Genomic DNA, 21,597 nt, shown 5'->3' on the forward strand with positions numbered 1-21,597 from the left:
TACTGCTGTCAATTGATTACACTTATTATTGCAATTAATCCCAAGCATGCAAAGTTAACTTCTGATTAATTTTAAATAAAATTATATTTTAAATTGGAAAATAATATACATCTCCAAGTCCTTTAAACTTGTCTAAAATTATGACAGTAGACATGCATTTAAACTGGATTCAGCAGCCATGGCACAGTTCATTGAAAGCTCCGTCAATGGGAAGACGGAGACTCTTACAAAACATGAGCAAATATTTCCTCCCTTCCTGTCTTTGTCCCGCTTTGCCCGCTTTACCACCGCACTGCTGTTCCTCAACCTTGAATAAATGAGCAGATTCTCATCAATGAGTGCAATTAATGCTCAACATGTAAAAACCTGGAGAGTTAAATTACAACATACCATCAGTTTTCCTATTTCTGAACAAAAGTGAATATTTTTTATTATGTTCTTTTATTTTTGGTAAGTATTTACCTTGAAAATTAAATACAGTAATCCCTCAATTATCACGTCTTCACATACCACAAATTCACAACTGTGATTTTTTCCCGCTATTAATAATTTTTATTTTTTTAATTTCATTATCATATCCTTACTTATCCCAAATTCACAACAGAATTTTTTTCCGCTATGAATTATTAGTATTTTTTTAAATTTCATTATCATGTCTTAACTTAACACAAATTCTCTACTGCATTTTTTTCCGCTATTAATTCTTTTAAAAAAAATATTTTTTTATTATCACATCTTCACTTATCACGAATTTACTACTGCAATTTTTTTTAAAATTATTTTTGGAAAAAAAATAATTGTATCTATTTTTTTAAAGTTCATAAAAATTTGAAAAGCCACACTGAAACTCAAACGGAAACCACTTTTGTTACTTGGAAAAAATGAAAATAAAATTATTGCGGCCATGTCTGGTCTACATTTACCACAATATTCGAGTGATTACTGTATAATAATTTCACAGTGTTCCGGTACTGTTTTTTATATCTTCACATTATAATCCCCATAATTCTCAAACCTGAAAAAAAATGGTCCAAAAAATAATGCAACTATAAACGGCTAGAAGCTAATTTTGATGCTAACTCCTCAATAAGTTGGAACCAGTGACATCAGTTTGCATGACTAAGGGTCACGTGAAGGCCTTCTTCAACTTAGGTGGTTTGTGTTTTTTTCCCTCTCTTTCAAGAAGAACACGCAACATTTAGAAAACAGAAGCTCTGTTCAAGTCCGAAGCGTTGCGCGGTGGAAACGTGGCAACTACTGCTGCTTCCAAAGTTATTTCCACTTCCTTCAGCTGCACCGCCAACAACACGCTTGGTAAGCCGCTTAGTCCCCTGCCACATGCAATTCTTCTTGGGTAGTCAGGTCATGTATGTGTAATTCTCGTTAAAACATGTTTTGGAAGATGTTTTATTATAAAATGGGGGTGAAAACCTATCCATTTGAGACGTTGTACACACACTTTATTCATAAGTATGACTAAGAGCAGAAAATTTGTTGTCTCTGTTGGAAAAATAAATTGTAAAAAAGAACACGAATCTAGAGCTGCTAATTTGAGCTAACAGCGGCTAACAGTACACTTTTAGTGAAGTAGGCTAATGTCGCTAATTAGCCCAGGTTCCGCCAAAATCACAGACAATAAAGTGCAGGTGTGGGAGACAAAAAAAATAAACAACAATATTCACACTAGTTTCTAGAGTTGACAAAAAAACTGGTTGAATTGCTTTGAATTTTTTATTTTTCTATTTTTTTTACTTTTATGTTTTAATTGGACTAGTTGAAATTAGCGCTACCATAAAAATTAAATTAAAAACTTGATCAATTGATTGCACTGGAATATAATTCCCTATATAGTCATACCTCTACTTACAAACTTAATTGGTTCCAGAACTTTTTTCGTAAATTGAAATTCCGTAAGTAGAGCAGTACTTTATATGTAAATTCTCTAATTCCTTTCAAGGTTCCACTGTAATTTCATTTATGTAAATTACATTGTTTAAACAAATTTGTATGCAACCTTATTTTTGTGAGAATTATTTGTGTATTTTTTCTGCTTCTTTAAAATTAGCCATTCATGTTGGATTATAATGTTGAGATAGCTCAATTAAAATTTTTCAACCTAACTTAATACATACAGATTCTCAAAATCAGAAGACTCGGCATCCCATCCAAAAATATGTGATTGGAACAACCCTAATCTGGTCAAAATTTCAATATGGATATTTCTAATTCCCTCATAATCAACAAGTGCAAACCGAGCTACTGCTAAGCTAACGCCATGATAGCTTCTACGTATCTCGATTTAAGACCAACGACTACGAGAGCAACTCTACGGGAATGTCTAGACGCATTGACTCAGTGACTGGTGACGGCCTCATTGGCAGCTGGCCAGTCCCAGTCCCGACAGCGTGAATCGGCCAATTTGATTTCGTGAAGACAAAAGGGGGGCGCGGCAGGCGATAAAAGTGTCATCCGTCCTGCCCCGAACAGCTGTTGCTGCCGATTTACTACCATGTTTGCCTTCCTTTGAATTAGACACTGTTTGCAGAAAAGAAAATACGTAAATTAATTGCATTTGAAGGGTGTTCAATGGAGTCCGTACCTGAGTGACAGGTAGGAATTTCAAAGTAAAATAAATGGTATATACACTTAATATCAAAATGTAGTATGATAACATCTAATGATATGTACAGTAATCCCTCGATTATCGCGACTTCACTTATCATGAATTCGCGACTTTGCATTTTTTTCTGCCATTTTTTTTAGTTCATAAAAATGTGAAATCTGCCAAAAACTTAAGCCACTCCCCTGTCTTCTGCTTACTACTAGGACAAGCACTGAAGAATTTATTTGTATTTATTTATTTGTTTTTAATAGGGGTGACCCCTTTTAACCCCATTAACCTCAATATTTGAGGCATTACTGTAACTAAAGTTTGCATTTAATGGATTTTAATCACTCAATTTAAAATCATTTAATGTTTTTTTTTTTGGTTCTATAACAGTTCTGTCAAAGAAGCAATTCGGTCGCTATATTTAGAAACACTTTTATACACCACTAGTGACTTCAGAAGTGATTAAAAATTCAATTTTTTCATTAATTAAAGACATTTTTTGTAGCTTACAAAAATAGCCTATTTTTCAGGGAATAAATCGGTCAAAAAATGGATACAAAAGAATAAAATTTAAAAAGAAGTTGTGCTGGACTAGTTTCTTTTTGATGAGTTTGAGTAATAACAGAAAAAAATGAACAAGTACTTGGAAAACTACTGTATGATTTTACATTAGTCTTCTGTCAAAAAATGTTCCTTTTGGACTATTTAAGAGACAGTGGTGGCTATCGGACGCTGACATATTGTGGCATTGGGGCCACAGGTCCCAGTGGAGTGGGACGAGCTGAGTTGGCACTGTGACTCAGAAATCCCAAGACCAAAGCCATACTTGGGAGGAATAGCAAATTGAATTTCCTGTGCGACAGGTTTGTTATTCTGATTAGTTCCCATAATGCACCAATTTTTCTTTTCATCTCAAAATGGGCCAGCTTCCTCTTACAGTTGTGTTACCATTAATGATGTTAAAATGTCATGAAAACAAGAGCTAGCACAGAATTTTACCAAGGCCACCCTTCCGCCCTGGAACCAATTATTTCGACTTCCACTATGGAAGAAAAAACATTCTCACTGTACAGTAGTTGGGAATAATTAAAAGGATGGATGGACTTATGTTGTGATGTTAAGAATATGGAAATGTTAAAATAAAGGTTAAAAATCTACAATTTCAAGCCTGAAATGGGTCAGTCGTGCTATTTTTTGTTTTTGTTAAACTTTCACTCTCAATATTGCCTCGATTTCAGATATAATATTTAGGTTTTATTTTAAATGGATTAAATGAATTGGATTAAAGTCCCTGAATATTCATTTTTTATAGATCTAAAACAATTCATTATTTTAGCTATTTTTTAATATATTTTTAGATTTTGCAAAATGATTTTTGAACTAAAAACACAAACAAATGATTTAAAAAATGACAATTATTGATTTAAAAGGGGAAAATCAGGAAATTTAATATACATCTATACTCTTCATTATAATTTGATCCTAAAAAAGAAAGTCACTCATGATTTACTTTCCCGGACCACACAAAACGATGCGGCGGGCCAGATTTGGCCCCCGGGCCGCCACTTTGACACCTGTGCTCTAAATTATCTCTAGAATGAGTATGAAAGTCCATAGGTGGCTGGGGTTGGCTCCAACATCCCTACAACCCTTGTGAGGATAAGCAGTTTGGAAAATGAATGAAAAAAAAAAAACTATTTTTCTACTAATCAACTACTTTTTTTGCCACAATATCATTCATTTTTTGGTCAGTAACAAACAAACAAACACACCATTATGCTGTCCTACATTGCTAGCAAATTATTTACAAACAATAACTTTTTTTCAGCTAAGCTAGCAACGTACATATTGACTTACTCAATTTGACAATTAGCACATTGCTAATCAATCCCTATTTCTACTCCTTAAGATAATATTTTACTTTGTTTTTAAACCACTAACCCTCCCCATCGACGTGTATAGACGTCCAAACCACACCAGCCTCTCCCATTCAAAATAGATTGAAAATTTTAGACATCTATCACCGTCAATGTCCACCATCGGACGAAAGCCATGACACGTTGTGGTCAAATAGGGAATCGACCCCCCACTCCCCTGACAGCGTGTCCTCCAAAAGAAAATGTGACTCACCTCTTCGGTTCATGGGCCGAACACGAACCGCTACCTTGACGTTCGTGTCGTCGAGTCTGGGGTCCCCCATGTTGACTGTTTTTAGCCGATTTGATCAGCTTCGTCCTTGTCGTCACGATCATCCAAAAAAATCCCGAAGCCCCCCACTGGCTGTTCCGCCAGAAGCCAGCTAGCTTCCCCCCGCTCTTCCACTCCACACACCCGGCATGACCACGGGTGTGTGCAGGGGGGTAAAAAAAACGCTTTCTACCGCCTGTTTAAAACCGTTTTTCACTCATATTAAATCCAAACGGGTTAAAAATGGGCGACTTCAGGAAGAAAATGAGGAAATTGGCAGCTATTTGGTCGCGTTTAGCACACCAGGAGCTAATTTGACAGCCAAAAAACATGCTAATTAAAAACCAGCCTGGAAGACGGTCATTGTCGTACACTTCCTCGATAACGCGTCCAAACCAAAGTTGCTTTGCAGATAACGGCTCGCCGATGAATCATTCCGTTAGTTGGCCTCGTCAAAAAACACGGGGAGCAGCGAGGCAAGAAGCGGAAAAAAGCACCGCCCGCCCGGTGATGGGGTTACATTACGGCATTCCCAAACGCGCATGCCCTCCTCTTCCTCCGCCGTTCCTCGCATCAAGTTACACGTTGGTGTCAGCATCTAAGCTTCCGGAAATGGGCCCTAAAGATTTCACAACAAAGAGGCCTGTCAAAATAAAGTCATCGGGGAGACTACGGCAAATGAAAATGGGGTTAAGAATTCAGCGCATTCTATTTTTGTGTTAACATTCTTGTTCATGTCAACAACCTAAAATTGCAAGTATTAGTGTATTTTTTTGCTACTTAAACAACAAGTGAACTGGTGTAAAGCCCCTACCAAAATGGCCGCCGCATACTACGTACTTCGCCTTTACCAATATGTCTGCGAGAGTGCGTTTATGGCGTTGATATTTAATACAACAAACATTAGTATAACATTTTTTTAGTGCTGGTTAAAACACATCTATAGAAAAGTATTATAGATTAACCCAATATATGTGCATTTAACTTTAAACACTAGTCCAAGTTGATATTGTTACACAACACTGATCAACCTAAAAAGTTTGGGAACAACTTCGTGACGTGATTTTAAAAGTAGTGGCATTGAGACCATCGGTCGAACTGCAAAGTTAATACTATTAAAATAAATAAATAAATAAATAAATACAATAAAATTAAAAAAATATATAAATGTCGGATTACTTACATACTGTATATAAAAACAATGTCGAGTGATGGAACAGGAAATGCAAAACACAACAGAACGATCTTAGCTGCCACCTGCTGGTCACTTGTAGACCTGCATCTAAATTCAGGAAAAAAATGGGAGCAAATCCGTGTAAATTAGGAGTTTATCCTGATGGATTAAACGAGAAATCACAGCATACATTGTATCATGTCCATAAACACACAATTATGGCACGATTACTTCTTAAAAATGGTGCTGGTGCTCATCATCTGAAATAATAAAATGGAGACAAGACAGCAAGTAAGATATAAAGTAAAACTTTATCATGACATACAAGTTTAAAGCCCTGAGAACCACGTCTTTATATTACTAATCATATGAACAAAAGTGAATGTGTGAAAACCACTTTGCCAAAAAGTGCTCCTCTTAAATACAATCAGCACAAAAAAACAAACGTTTTAACAAGCATTCACCTCCATTTTTGTCCACGTTCTTCTTTTCCTTGTAGTTGTTTAATCAAAGAGAAAAAAAACCCTATAATATATATTTATATAGAAGTCATATCATCATGTCCGTGTAATAATAACAGTACAAAAATATGCACAACCCCCACAGTTGAATGAATATACGGAGCATTGTACAAGCCAAAGACAACATCAAAGAAAATCGATAAATGAGGTATCTGATAAACATTTTTTTTGCATAATGTGCCTGCTTTTTTTCTCCATTTCATTTTTTTTCTACTTTTGTATTTTATCTTATTTAAACAAAGATCAGATTAATTCTTACACAATCTTAAAGCTCAATTAACTCCCCCATTTTTTTAAAATTGTGCGCAGAACTTGACAGCTTCCCGAGCCACAAGCTCAACTGCAGTTACTGACGACAAAAACATAAAAATCCCAAAATGCAACAGCAAAAAAAAAAACTAAAACAAAAAAAAAATCAGTCTTAAAAAGCGTTCGTCCGAGCGTACGCACAATTTATTTGTGTTAGCGCTATTCGCATTTGAGGTATTTTGATGTGAAAACGGCATTTTTCAAGAACTGTTTTGTTCCCCCAAAAACTGACGGTCGCCATCTTGAAAATCTAGAAAATTAATCTCCAGATATTGATACTGATATTGTATGACAAGAGTAAAATAGCGTGACCCACGCATGCGCACATTTATCCATTAGCAAGTGGCGGTTGTTGTAGCTTAAATTCAAGATGGAGGCTAGCTAGTGACGTTTTGTTAGATTGTCAGCAATATGGGAGAGAGTCTTTTTGATGCTTGTCAATATAATTAGCATGTAGCTTGTTAGCAAACTGTAATACATGCTAGCTCAAAACCAAACGAAAGTTTTTAGGATTGTCAGCCAGCTAGCAAGCTACATGCTAGCTCAAAACCAAACATGAGGTTTTATGGGATTATCAGCAAGCTACACGCTAATTGTATTTTAGCTTAATTCAAGATGGAGGGCAATACATGCTAGCTCAAAACCAAACATGTGAAGGTTTTGGAGGATTGTCAGCAAGCTAGCAAGCTACACGCTAGCTCAAAACCAAACATGAGGTTTTGTAGGATTGTTAGCAAGCTACACGCTAATTGCACTGTAGCTCAATTCAAGATGGAGGGCAAGACTCGTTAGCATTGTTTTGTTGAATTGTAAGCAATGTGGGAAATGTAAACATTTAGTTTCCTTAATTACTGTCTTTTTGATGCTTAGCAATACAATTAGCTATAGCTTGTTAGCAAACTGTAATACAAGCTAGCTCAAAACCAATAATGTCAAAGTTTTGTAGGATTGTCCGCAAGCTAGCCGTCTGCCCATAGCTAAAATGTACCCAAATTACATCATTTCCAGGCCGAAATGATTTACTACAAATGCGAATGGTCGCTGCTAGCCTCTCCCTTCTCAACTAGATTGGACGCCTATCATCATCAAGAGCTTAACTGTGATTGAATATACATCCTTGAGCCATTTTAGACGAAAGCTAACGCTAATACAAAGCCAACAGTGCCAAAGTCCAACTTTCTTTACGTTAGCTAGCTTGTCAACAAAAGCTAGCTCACCCAATTTTTCTCCGCCTTCACTTACTGAATGAATAAATGCGACTAACACTTTTATCTTGCTAAAAATCCAGCCTGGATTGACTGTGAACTCATGGCGACCGCTCTTATTTATTAATTTTTTTTTTTGGTATCTAGCTGTGCAATAAGAAACCGCGGCTAAAAGCCAGTTGGCGTCCTGTGATTGATTGTATGCGTGCGTCGAGTGTCAATGCATTTCATCCCACCTGAGAAAGCCCCTTAAAAACATTCCTAATCATGAAAAAAAAGGTTTGAGGGGTGAATTAGTTGTAAAAAACAGCACTTCTTTGGGGTGGCTTCTTCCATCATGGCCGCCCTTTGAGGTATACATATTGTGGCTCTCCGAGGAGAGTCTTATGAGGTATTTTTTTTGTTCAAGTTCTTCCATTGGGGTTCAGGGGGGCCATGTTTGATTTAGTTTCCCCCGTTTCCTGAGAGAAGGACGGGGGGGAGGGGAGCCCATATGCTTTTTCGTCCCAATATTTTTGACGCAAGTCGTCCCCGACCCCCCCTCGGACGAGAGAAGAGTTATTTCCTATCTTTGAAATCACCCGTGCCGATCTACGGCGTCCAATCGTCCGGTTTAGGGGCGGGGCAAGACAAAAAAAAACAACAAAAAACACACACAAAAAAAAAAAACACCCGACTCAAAAAGATAGAGAAAAATAATCTAGGTTAAATATAGTCGAGCTCCTGAGGTAAAAAGACACCACTGCAGGTTGCGTGATTTGAGGTATGTAAGAAGAGCGAAAACGCAAAAAAATCATTCTAAAAAACACAAAAAATCCCCCCAAAAAAATAAGACGACAAAATGGCAACACACACAAAAAAAAATTAAAAATAATAAAATTCAAGTTCAGTTATGACGTCACCTGTCAGTGGGTTTTTCTTTCATTTTTTTCTTTTTTTTTTGGCTGATTGTTTCTAGCATGAGAGTGTGGAAAATGCATAGTAGCTACGGGCTTTTTTTTATGTGTTCAAGATTGGACAGCCAAGAGGTGGACAGGCTTCATGAGGTATTTGTTGTGCAACAGTCTGAAATCTTTTTCTCACGGGTACAGAATTTCATGCCGGGTCGGGTTTGGGGGGGTAGGGGGGGCGGGCCTAGGAGGAAGGGGTTCCAACCGGTCTAGGGTGACCCATTGGGGGCCGGCTCGGCCGAACTGGGAGCCTTGGAGGAAGGTGGAGAGGAGGAGGAGGCGGGGCTAAGGGTCTGTCTCGGGGCGGCCGAGAAGCCGAAGCCGGCGCTGGTTGAGGCGGAGGCCGAAGCCGACAACGGGGGACCCAGCAGACCCCCGGCCTTCTGGGCAAAGAGTGTTCCTGTCGACAAAATGACACCCTTTAAACTCATTTGCGGTTTTCCATCAAGAATTTCAGAAATTCTTGTCACATAAAAATGTTATTGATATTTTTTCATGTAACAAAGTCTTGGTTTCAAGGGCGTCCGATCAATTTATGATGAAATTTTGGCTCTCGAGCCACATGCGGCTCTTTGCTTCTTATCATATTTTGTATATAATGTGGCTTTTTACTTCGGTGTATGTTTCTCTTGTTTTATTCTTTCTTAAAATACACTCCAATTTATCAGAGGTTATTAAAAAGTAATTATATTTAAATAATAATTTGGTAGAATGGAGTTTTTTATGTTGTTTCTGACGTGAGAGAGGATATTTTGACTCACACAGTTTAAAAAGTTGGATTTTTGTAGCTAATCCATCCCGGATTTAATATATTATTAAGTATGTTTCAACTAGATAGGTATTAAAAATATAAGGGAATTTTCAGTTTTTCACAGTACTGTTATTGTTGATTTTCCTGCATTTTTAGCAAAATGCTGCTGGCTTTTTTGCCAAAAATCCTGTTCTAAGTTATGCGGCGGAGACATTTTGAAATAATCACAAATCTTATCAAAATGTATAAATTGACAGGTATGTTAATATGTCCTATCTATATGTCAAACTCCATCTCAACATGCATAAAAAACAGTAAGGCCCACCTGAGTACATTGTTCCATTGACCTCCACAGAGACAGTAATGCTAGCACTCCCATTGGTGGAGATGCTAAGAGACATGTCCTGCTGCTTTTCATCTACATGGAAACAACAACAAAAAGTTACATTTTCCCCCTTGTCTGTCATTATAACGCCCGGAAATGATCATAGCGAGTTGGGGTACCTCTCTGGGTGACGGCGGGGGTCCCGAGGCGCAAGTTCATGGGCATCTGCGAGGCCATGGCCAGCAGGTTGTGCTGAAAGGCCTGCTGCATCAGACGTTGCTGTTCCTCGGCCAATCGGGCCATTTTCCTCTCGGGACCCTCTCCCACCAGGCCCCCCGTGGTCTCCAGCTTCTCCCGGAGCTGCTCCAGCGTGGCGGCGCGCGCCAGGCCCGCCACCTGCTGTTGCCCCAGGGCTAGGGCCACGGAGGGCCGGGCCGCCATGATGGAGGGGGTCAGGTCATCTGGAATGGGAAGATGAGCATAAGTGGACACGATACTCTAAACTAGAATGCAAAATGTACAGGGATTTTTTTTTTATCTCATTTTCTGAACTAGCTGGGGTCGCGGGGGGTGCTAGAGACTATCCCCGCTGACTTGGGGCCAGAGGTTCACCCAAATCAACCTCATTTTTTGGGTGATTAACAATCATGATCATGATTTTTTTTTTCAAATACATTTTCCGCTTATTTTGCATAATTTTTGAAAATGAAAAAAAAAAACTTTCTCTAGTAACAACATATTTTATTAGTATTATTATTTATTTTTTCTTATATTTTTAAAAGACCTTCAAATGAGTGCTAAAAAATGTTAGCTAGCTTTGTTTTAGATTGGAAAACTTGATCAAGTAAGCTAGCTAACTTGTATCTGTTGCTAGCATAAGTATTTAGCAGAGCAGCTAAGCTAATGTACTAATTTGGTATAAATATAAGCTAACTAGGATTGCTAGGCTAAAACTTGATACTAAAGTGATCCGACATTTTTTAAAAGTAACATTTTGACCTAAAAATCCATTTTAAATCCCAAATTTTAGAGAAATTAGTACATAATAGCACAAGTGTTGTAAAATATAGTCGAACCTAACAATGATAATTGTAACACATTCAATCGAAACAAAAATATTTTGAATATATTCACCAATAAAATGTGGTTTCGGTATTGGTAAATTCAACAATTCAATCTTTCTTTCCGTCCCTGGATAAGTTGAAGTTCTCTCAAACGGGCAACAGGGGGCGTTATTTCCCCACGCAAAAACCCAGTCACAGCCCATCCTCCCAGCAAGCCTCGCTCCACCTAAACGACCAAGTATGGACATGCACGAACGCCTTTTTTAGAGAAAAATATTCATTTTGGTACTTATCTTACGTCCAATTACAACTTTTCTGATATAGGTGGAGCCAAACTCGATTACCTTTCTTCAAAATGGAGCCCGGCGAGCCCTGCAAGCCGTTGAGGGCACCGGAGGTTCCGGGTCCGATGGCGGACAGGTGCATCTTGGGAGGCGAGAGGATGTGTGGGGCGGCGCTAGGCGATGGCGAGAAGCGGAAGAGGCTACTACTGTAGCTTGGGCGCCGACCCTCACGCCGGTTGCTGTCGATGGCCGCCTGGAGCTCGCCGGGGGAGCTTAAACCCTTGCGCTCACACTCGTATGGGTACAAATACTTCATGTACCTGAGGGTTCAGACACAAATTATACCGTAGTACAGTGGTACTTCGACATACGAGGAATTTGAGATACGAGTAAAATTTTGAGCGGATATTTATCTTGAGATACAAGACAAGTTTTGAGATATGAGTATACATCGGACGCCAGAGGTTGCTCATAAGAACATCATGGCCGCTGTCTTTCTGGTCGCGATTCCCTTGTGTAATGTCTCTACGAGCACTGGGCGGAGCATTGGATTTTTTTAGTGGGTTTTTTGCCGTTAGTCAGTGCGAATGGCGGAGCTTGTTCGCTAATATGAGAGGAGTATATACTACTTTTTGTTGGCAAGTGGATGTTCGTTATCCTATTGTGAGGACATTTGTGTGCATCGTTTTCAGAATATTTTGAAGGGAAGACAAAAAAAACAACACTCGATAGTTGCATCTGAAAGTCAGGGTGGAGGCGGGGCTAATAGAGCCATCCCGGGAGAAGAAAGGTATCAAAATTTACAACAAAATTAGAATTAAGTTTAGTGAAAGGTTAGATTCAAACTTATTTTTGAGTGTCTGCATCATAATCCAAGTCTTTTAAATTTGTTTGTTATGTTACGAGCGTGTTGCCGTGCAAAAAAAGGCAGATTTTAGAACTATTAAACACATTTTAGTACTATGAAACACATTTTAGTACTATGAAACACATTTTAGTACTATGAAACACATTTTAGTACTATTAAACACATTTTAGTACTATTAAACACATTTTAGTACTATTAAACACATTTTTGTACTATTAAACACATTTTAGTACTATTAAACCACTAGTTACTTGTTACTTTGTTCATAGTTGACGAATTAGAACAAATGAAAATGTTTGTCCAATGCAATATCCTGTTTTGGGTGTTTTTTTCAGAGGGTTGGAACGAATTACTTTGTTTTTAGTTTATTTCTATGGGAAACGTTCATTTGACTTACGAGTAAAAATCGACATACGAGCTCAGTCCCAGGAACAAATTAAGTTCATATCTTGAGGTACCACTGTATTCTTTGTTTTTTTGCCATGAGAACACAGGTTCAAATGAACAGCTTTATTATAATCAGGTATGCTGACTGCATCGTGGCCAATCAATAAGGAGTTAAGAGCAACGCCGTCCGTCCGTCCATTAGATGGACTCTGTGGACGGAGCGCATTAAAAATACATGAGTCTTCATTTTGGCGTCCTTATTAGTGGACAGTGTGGCGTGACAGTCCAAGTCGCCGTCTTTGTCACCATACGGTCACGGAACTGATCACTTCTTTCCCATTTAAATGCATTTGACGTCTTTGACTGTTAGCGGTGAGTGAATGAGTTCACGATTTCAAGCAATACAACAAATCAACGGTATAAGGATATTGCAAAAAAATATATCTATATATATTTAATTGTGTGGAATTACACAAAGGAAAATTGTGCAGAAGGAAATAATGGCAAAAAGGTTAAAAAAAATAAAAAATAAAATAACAACCAGCATTACTGAATTTATCGCATTGGATGACCAATTAGATTTTTTAACACGTTTTTTCTATTTTATTCTATTTTCTATCTTTTTAAATGGCTGAATGTTAAGACTACCGTATGTATACATGTATATTTGTATGTATATTTTTTAGCAACACACTTTTTTATCTATAAATGTAATTATTAATGTATTTTTATATATATTTTTTTTTTTCATTTTCATTTTTCATTTATATATTTATTTATTAATGTATGTATGTGTTTTATTTGTTTATTTCTATATATTTTTATTTATTTATTTATATTATTTATTTTATACATATTTATTTTTATTATTTATTTATTATTTTATATGTATTAATTTATATTATTTATTTATTATTTTATATGTATTAATTTATATTATTTATTCTTTATGTATTTATTTATATTTTCTTTATTATTTTTTTATTAACTTATTTAATACCTATTTATTTACGTTGAAAATGTCTTTTACTGTGACTGTATTCTCACCCTCTTGCTACTGTGACAATGAAATTTCCCAAATACATGAATAAAGTTATCTAAAATAATCTAATCTATTCTAAAAATATTTAAATGATTTTTTTTCTGCCCCCCAACTCAAATTCCATTGGATGACATGGATACTCCAATAGCAACAGAGCAAATGGACGCAAGGGATTGGAATGGAGTTGGGAAAACCGAGTCGAAACAGGAGACAAATGACGTGATGTGTATAAACACGTAGGCGAGGATTCACACAAACACACGCTAGTGGCTAAACTGGGCCCCTCGGGGCATAGGGGTCATGTGTCCTATGACATATGCAAATCATTCTACAGAAAATAAATTCATACATTATAAAATTGAACATGTATCTTACTGTGTGCGAAGGGTGAAGGCGGCACTGGTGATGGAGGTGGGCAAGTTGAGCCCCTTGGTGATCTCCCTCCATATTTTCTTGTTGATGACCTCCACCAGGCCCCCCTTCTCCGTCACCAGCTTGTAGAGCATGTACAGGTCTAGCACTTGTTTGGCCATGATGGGAATACGGTTGACCGGCGTGCCTGGCAGAGGGGAAAAAAACGGAATTATGATACAAAAGTACAGTAATCCCTCGGTTATTGCGGTTAATGTAGACCAGACAAGGTCGCGATAAACAAAAAAACGCAAAGTAGGGTCAACCCTATAAAAAAAAAAAAAATACTTTACTGCTGAGTCGTAGTAGTAGTTTCAGAGTGTATTTTCACATTCTTATTAACTTATTTTTTTGACAGCAGTAATATGTACAGTAATTCCTTGATTTTCGCAATTTCACTCATTCACTACTTTGCGATTTTTGTTCTGTGCTTTTAATTGTTTAAAATTGTATTTCTTTTTTCTTTTTTTACTTTAGTGCTGAGTCGTAGTAGTAATTTCAGCATGGATTTTTACATTTTTATGAACTTTTTTTTTTTGGACAGCAGTAATATATATGTACAGTAATCCCTCAATTATTGCTACTTCACGACATAGTGATTGTTTTTTCTGCTTTTGATTATTTAAAAATTAATGAATTTATAAAAAAAATATTGGTTAGTTTTAGTAGCAAGCAGAGGAAAAAGGGGAATGGCCTCCAATTGCGAGTTTTAATGTGGATTTTCAAATTTTAGGAATTTACTCCAAAAAATAATTTAAAAAAAATTAAAAATCCTCCAGAAAAAAAAATAACTGTGATGTAGTGAAGCCACGATATCTAAATAAATCTTTTAATATTGATCAAAATGTCACAATTTTGTATGAATTATCTGAGAAACACAAAAAATAAGAGAAATGATTAAAAAATATATTTTTTAATGTATTAAAATGAAGAAGCATTTTCTATTCGCCATATAGGGAGGAAGCTAACGTTAGCACACAAAAACATAAAAAAACTTCAAATTGTGAATTCAAAACAATTTAGGATTAAACACAACTAGCAATAACAGTCATGGATGGATAATACATCATTTTAAATAAAGTTCTTTTAACCACACTCAAAAAAAATGTTGTTGCTAGGAGACAGCCAATGAGAGCCCAGAAAAGGGTAATGAGAATGTCAAGCAGAACGCAACACTACCGCAACAATTTCAAAATAAAATGTTTGTGTATTTTGAAATTCATTTGTAACCTGAAACATTTTGTATGTAGAGGAATCAATGGAATATGTAAACAAAGTTTTTTTTGTTTATTAGTGCTGTAATCCGAGACGGCGTTGGAGCCCCGCCTCTTAAATTTGTCTGCAAAAACACACATTAGCCCAGTTAAGGCAATCTGGCTTGACCTGGAAAAAGGGATTCGCAAAGAGCACAAAGCCAAGCGGCTCGAGACTTTTGATACAGATGCATTAATCTTGTCAACAGCTTATCTGCACTCAAGCTTGCAAGAAGCGTGTGGTGAGAAACCAGCTTAGGTGTTGTCAATCCACGTATTATAACTTGCCGCTAATTGTTTTGCATCTTTGCTAATGCTCGCCACCAAACGTCCCATCACGGTCGTGTAAAGCCGACAATTAAATATTAAAATTGGTCTAGTAAGTTTCCATTTTGTACAAATGGCTTAAAAAAATTGTAATGAGAGGGTTTGATTTTTAAAATTAATCATAAAAAATCCAATAAATGAATTTAAACTGTTAAAACATGAGAAATACTCAAAAAATGTGAGGACACTACCAGAAAAGTGGAGATATTCATTCATTTCTTCACTTCCATGTTCATTTTTTAGGGTACTTATGGGTAACTTCCTGTTAATTTTGCCTCACTTCCTGTATAATTTGGGTTATTCTTAGGTCATAACCTACACATTTTGTATCCTTCCCTGTTTTCCGGCATTTTCAGGTCACTTTCTTTTCAATTTGGGGATTTCCACACAATTAGAACCAACCTGAGTTCGAACCCTCGACCCCAGAACTGCAAGGCCAAAATCAGGTTATCCCTGAGTCATAACCTACACATTTTGAATCTTCCCTATGTATTTTTTGGCATTTTCAGGTCACTTTCTTTTCAATTTAGGGCTTTCAACACAATTAGAACCAATCTGAGTTCGAACCCTCGACCCCAAAACTGCGATGCCAATGCGCTAACCACTTATCCATCGAACTGCTTCAGTTTAAACTAGTAAAAACTGTCTGCCAACATTTTTCTCCACATCCCAATTTAGTTTTTTTTGACCTGTCGCATATTAAAACCGAACTTAAAAAAAACTTATTTCAAACAATTTCAAAATAAAAGATGGAGTTGGGCCCATTGAACTGCTTCAGTATAAACAAGTAAAAACTGCCCGCAAACATTTTTCGCAACATCCCTCATACCCAATTTAGTTTTTTTTACCTATAAAAAATTGTTATTTCACACAATTTCAAAATAAAACAGAGTTAGGCTAGCCGCTCGCTAATCCGCAGACAGAAATGGGTGGGACCTGTAGCATAGCACAGTATAATGAAGCCTATTTAGAGGATTGCGGCAGTAAATCCACACAAACGAAGCACACACACATTTGTACGCAAGGCAACAGCAATGGCAGACTTGCCTGGCCTACTTAATTCCTGTCAATCCTTCAGCCCCTTAAACTGGAATTGGACTCATTAATGACTTTGGAAAATAGCGGCGATCAGGCCTTCCAGATTAGCCCTGATTCATTTTAGCAACATGTCTAGGCCACGTGCACCGAGTGCAAAAGGCCGAGGGCAAACCAACGGTCACCTCCCATTCAGACTTAGGAAAATAAAACTCTTTGTATGCCAATTACTGGGATTATTTACCATTAAACTTTGTCAACCCGCTGGGAATTTGCAGTTAAGCCGTTTAAGACAACTTGACGCACTTTCCAGTGAATAGAAGGAACAATAGGTGTCAAAGTCGAGGGTCGGGGGCCGTAAATGGCCCGGCCAGATTATTTTTTTGGGCCGAAGTAGCGAATTGTCTGGATTTTATGGATACATTTCTTCCCTAAATTATTTTCAAAATAATGATAAAATGTGTTGTTTTGTTAAAAATACATTAGTTGCTCAGTTAATTTGAGTTAAATAGGAAAGATATCAAAAATGTTGAACTTATGAAAGAAAATAAATAAATAAGTAAATATTTTGGACAATTCTAAAGATTAATAAATGTCTTCAAAAGATCAAAATGGTTGTAAATTCCTTTAATAACCGATTAGTCACCAATTCGCCCATTAACATATCGTGATTCACGTTCATATAAATTTGTTTGTTATGTTACGAGCGCGTTGCCATGCAAAAAGTCTCCCCTCCGCAAAATCTGTCTAATTTTAGTACAATTAAACACATTTTAGTACTAGTAAACCCATAGTTACTTGTTACTTTGTTAATAGATGGCAAATTAGAACAAATAAAAACATTTTTCCAATCCAATATCCTGTTTTGGTGTTTTTTTCCGATTGTTGGAACCAATTAATTCGTTTTTTTAGTTCATTTCTATGGGAAACGTTCATTTCAGTTACAACTAAATCGACATACGAGCGAATTAAGCTCATATCCCGAGGTACCACTGTATGGTAAAATAATGTATACGTTGTAAAAAGAACAAAAAATACAAGAACCGGACCATGTTTACAAGCTAGTTCACATCAATTTCACACAAGGTGAGGATGGCAATAAAACATATTTTTGGCATTGCCGTTTCCTCATCTTCATCTTCAACAATGGACTACGGCTAGCAGGTCATAGCGGATGTAAACTAAAGAGAATAGCAATGTACTACAGGCAATAATATGTAAGGGCGGAATCCTGAACTGTTGATACCGCTTGTCTCGCTAAAGGTGAAGATAAATGTCGCGCTGGGAAAACATTGGTCTAATCTGAAAAGCTAGTTAACACCAGGCAAAACAACAACCAGGCAGTCACATGACAGACAATATGGCCGAAAACAGCTATGTTGCTATTTTTAGCATCTTTTCTAACACTTATATGTGGGAAAAAGTCATTTTGAGACTGTTTTACATTTGAAAATAAGAATCAATAAGTGAAAAACTGGTTGAAATTGACAAAAAATATATATAAAAACAGCCACATGATTGATCGTCAATGGAAGCTAGCTGCTAACTGCTAACTAGTTATGTAAACCCCCTCTTTACTAACATTATAAGAACCCTAACCGCCATAGAAGACCGAACTGGGCTAAAAATACAAACATATCCCCGCTAAGCACAACAAAACAAAACCAACCTAAATGCTTGTGTTTGTTTTTTTTAGCAACGTTTCCAGAACGCGCATCAAAAGAGTAGCCCGTGCTTGCTAGTCACTTATTTGATGCGGCATCAAGCCTGCATCAAACAATTAGTAGCAGCGGCGAGGTCAGAGATCAGCCAGGGGTTATTGATGTGTGAATTAAAGTGCAGGTCAGCAGGAAGCTATGTTTTCATGCCGCAACAATGAGCTCACAACAAATGACACAAGAGACAGTGCCTCTGAACGGCGAGTGCCGCACTTCAAGCGGACAAAGACAAATGAGATTTTAAAACAAGGATCATGGCGTCGCGTTTTCCTACCATTAAATGCATTTAGCTGTTTGAGAGGTGAATGAGTCGTTAGCCAAATTCAGGACTGAAGCTAACTAGCGATAGCAAGTAGCAGTCAATCTCATTCACAGATACAAATGCGATTTCAAAACATTGTCATGGTGTTGCGCAGTCTGACCATGTTGCTGTTTGACAGGCGAGGTAGCCGTTAGCCAAATTCAGGGCTAGCGTGTACTAGCGCTAGCATGTAGCAGTCAGTTTCTCATTCAAAAATACATTCAATTATAATTTCAAAACAAGGTCATTGTCATACTATTAAACGCATGTAGCTGTTTGAGAGACAAATTATTCGTTAGCCAAGTTTAAGACTAGCATGTGCTAGCATGTAGCATTCAGTTTCTCATTTGCAAAGACAGATTTTATTTCAAAACAGGATCATAGTGTCTCGTTGTAATACCATTAAACACATGTTGTTGTTTGACAGGCGAGCTAGCCGTTAGCCAAATTCAGGACTACCGTGTACTAGCGCTAGCATGTAGCAGTCAGTTTCTCATTAGCAAAGACAGATGTGCTTTTAAAACATTTAAAATCAAGTGTGTTAGACTGTCATATCATTAAACAAATGTAGCCGTTTCACAGGCTAATGAGTCATTAGCCAAATTCAAGGCTAGCATGTACTAGTGCTAGCATGTAGCAGATAGTTTCTCCCTATTAAAACAATACATTTGTACTCCCTATTAAAACCATACATTTGTACTCCCTATCAAAACCATACCTTTGTACTCCCTATTAAAACCATACATTTTTAATCCCTATTAAAACCATAAATATGAAAGTAAAATTGTGATTCGGGGCAGCTTATACACAGGGAGGCTTATATGTAAGTAAATAATGTAGTTCCATTTTTTGTGGCTGCATCAATGCTAAGCTTCTGTTTACTGTAGTGGTTTTCCATTTTATGTCAACTACAAACTTGACTAGAGCTGTTTTTGAAATAAAAACCAGCCATAATTTGTCAACACGTGGATTCACATTTCACGTCGTGACCCCGATATGCAAGTACACCTTTAATAATTCTGTAAAAACAACAACAACAAAAAAAATCCCATTTGCAACAGCTGTGTCCAAAGCATCGAGAATCAACTATGGCGCGCAACATCTGCACCGTTTAACTCTAACGAGCCTAATTGGACCGATCCCAAACACCTCTTTTGATCACAGCGGAATCCAACGCGCTTTCATCACACGTGGACGTTTGAGCCCTCGCAATTGTTGCGACTGCTGCTTTTACAAGCGTTGCGCCGGTGGTACGCCGACGTGGCGATGACGTGGCGTTTAGAGAAAACGGGAGCCCCCCCGCGAGGCTTCCATGGCGAGCCCGTGCTTATTTCATCTCTCCATAAAGCAGCGATCTGTCCACTCAGCTGCTCCCGACCCATCTGTAATTGGCTGCAGGCTTCACCTCCCATCATCCTTTGCCCCGGACTGATTTCCCCCCAGGGACGTGGCCATCAGGAGCCTAGTGATTAATGGCAGCCAGGGTCAGGGGTCACTTTGCTGGGAAGTGCCGTGGCCCAAACCAACGGCAACCCCACAACGCCCCCCTCCAACCAGTAGACCACTCCCTGAGTCTTTCCTCTACCACACGGCTGTGGGTTTCCAGTGACTAGACTGGTAATGATAGGGGGCGACCGGAAAGATTCACTGGTGTTGATGGAAATGAGAAATGTGAAGATTAAGGATGTCCACAATAAAAAAAATCTAATTTGAAATCAGGCCCGATTTTTTTGTATGTAGTAGTTATTATAGTATAATTTTTGTATGTAGTAGTTATTATAGTATAATTTTTGTATGTACGAGTTATTATAGTATAATTTTTGTATGTACTAGTTATTATAGTAGAATTTTTGTATGTACTAGTCATTATAGTAGAATTTTTGTATGTAGTAGTTATTATAGTAGTATATTTGTATGTACTAGTTATTATAGTAGTATTTTTGAATGTACTAGTTATATTATTATTGGTATTTTTGTATGTACTAGTTATTGTAGTAGTATTTGTGTATGTATTTGTGTATGTATTGGTTATTATAATAGTATATTGGTATGTACTAGTTATTATGGTAGTATTTTTCTATGTACTAGTTATTATAGTAGAATTTTTGTATGTAGTAGTTATTATAGTAGTATATTGGTATGTAGTAGTTATTATGGTAGCATTTTTGTATGTACTAGTTATTTTAGTAGTATTTTTGCATGTACTAGTTATATTATTATTGGTATTTTTGTATGTACTAGTTATTGTAGTAGTATTTGTGTATGTATTTGTGTATGTATTGGTTATTATAATAGTATTTTGGTATGTACTAGTTATTATAGTCGTATTTTTGTAGTTACTAGTTATTATAGTAGTATTTTTGAAGGTACTAGTTATCATAGTAGTATTTGGGTATGTACTAGTAATTATAGTAGTATTTTGGTATGTACTAGTAATTATAGTAGTATTTTGGTATGTACTAGTTATTATAGTAGTATTGTTGTATGTACTAGTTATTATAGTAGTATTGTTGGATGTACTCGTTGTTATAGTAGTATTTTTGTATGTACTAGTTATTATAGTAGTATTTTTGTATGTACTAGTTATTATAGTCACATTTTTGTAAGTACTAGTTATTATAGTAGTATGTTTGTATACAATTGCCTGACCAGCGATTCAGGGTGTTCCCTGCATCTAGCCCAAAGTCAGCTGAGATAGGCTCCAGCACCCCCTTGGCAATCCTAGTGAGGATAAAGCGGTTCAGAAAATAAATGGATTTTATTAAGGGCCATAATTAGTCCGCAAGTTTGAGATGCTGCTCTCAAGCTAATTTAATCAAAACTAATTAAGGGGGAAAAATCATTAAATTTTGAATGTCAGGGTTAATTTAAATA

At 36.9% G+C, this 21,597-nt stretch overlaps 2 protein-coding genes across 2 annotated transcripts in view; both read right to left on the minus strand.

The window, feature by feature from the left end:
- The window catches only part of kif13ba (kinesin family member 13Ba), a 36,623-nt gene extending 31,213 nt beyond the window's left edge, over positions 1-5,410 (minus strand). Inside the window, exon 1 of the mRNA XM_077712809.1 lies at positions 4,742-5,410. Within this exon, the coding sequence (XP_077568935.1) occupies positions 4,742-4,811 (70 nt within the window). The 5' untranslated portion in view covers positions 4,812-5,410. The remainder of the gene's footprint in view (positions 1-4,741) is intronic.
- Positions 5,411-7,231: 1,821 nt separating this feature from the next.
- LOC144194729 (AT-rich interactive domain-containing protein 3A-like) overlaps positions 7,232-21,597 on the minus strand; it is a 68,844-nt gene continuing 54,478 nt past the window's right edge. The window contains exons 5-9 of the mRNA XM_077713978.1: positions 14,054-14,237; positions 11,442-11,701; positions 10,213-10,494; positions 10,034-10,126; positions 7,232-9,357 (exon numbers count right to left, since the gene is read on the minus strand). Of these exons, the coding sequence (XP_077570104.1) occupies positions 9,167-9,357; positions 10,034-10,126; positions 10,213-10,494; positions 11,442-11,701; positions 14,054-14,237 (1,010 nt within the window). The 3' untranslated portion in view covers positions 7,232-9,166. The remainder of the gene's footprint in view (positions 9,358-10,033; positions 10,127-10,212; positions 10,495-11,441; positions 11,702-14,053; positions 14,238-21,597) is intronic.

This window comes from Stigmatopora nigra, chromosome 3, assembly GCF_051989575.1.
Source record: "Stigmatopora nigra isolate UIUO_SnigA chromosome 3, RoL_Snig_1.1, whole genome shotgun sequence".
Lineage (NCBI taxonomy): Eukaryota > Metazoa > Chordata > Actinopteri > Syngnathiformes > Syngnathidae > Stigmatopora > Stigmatopora nigra.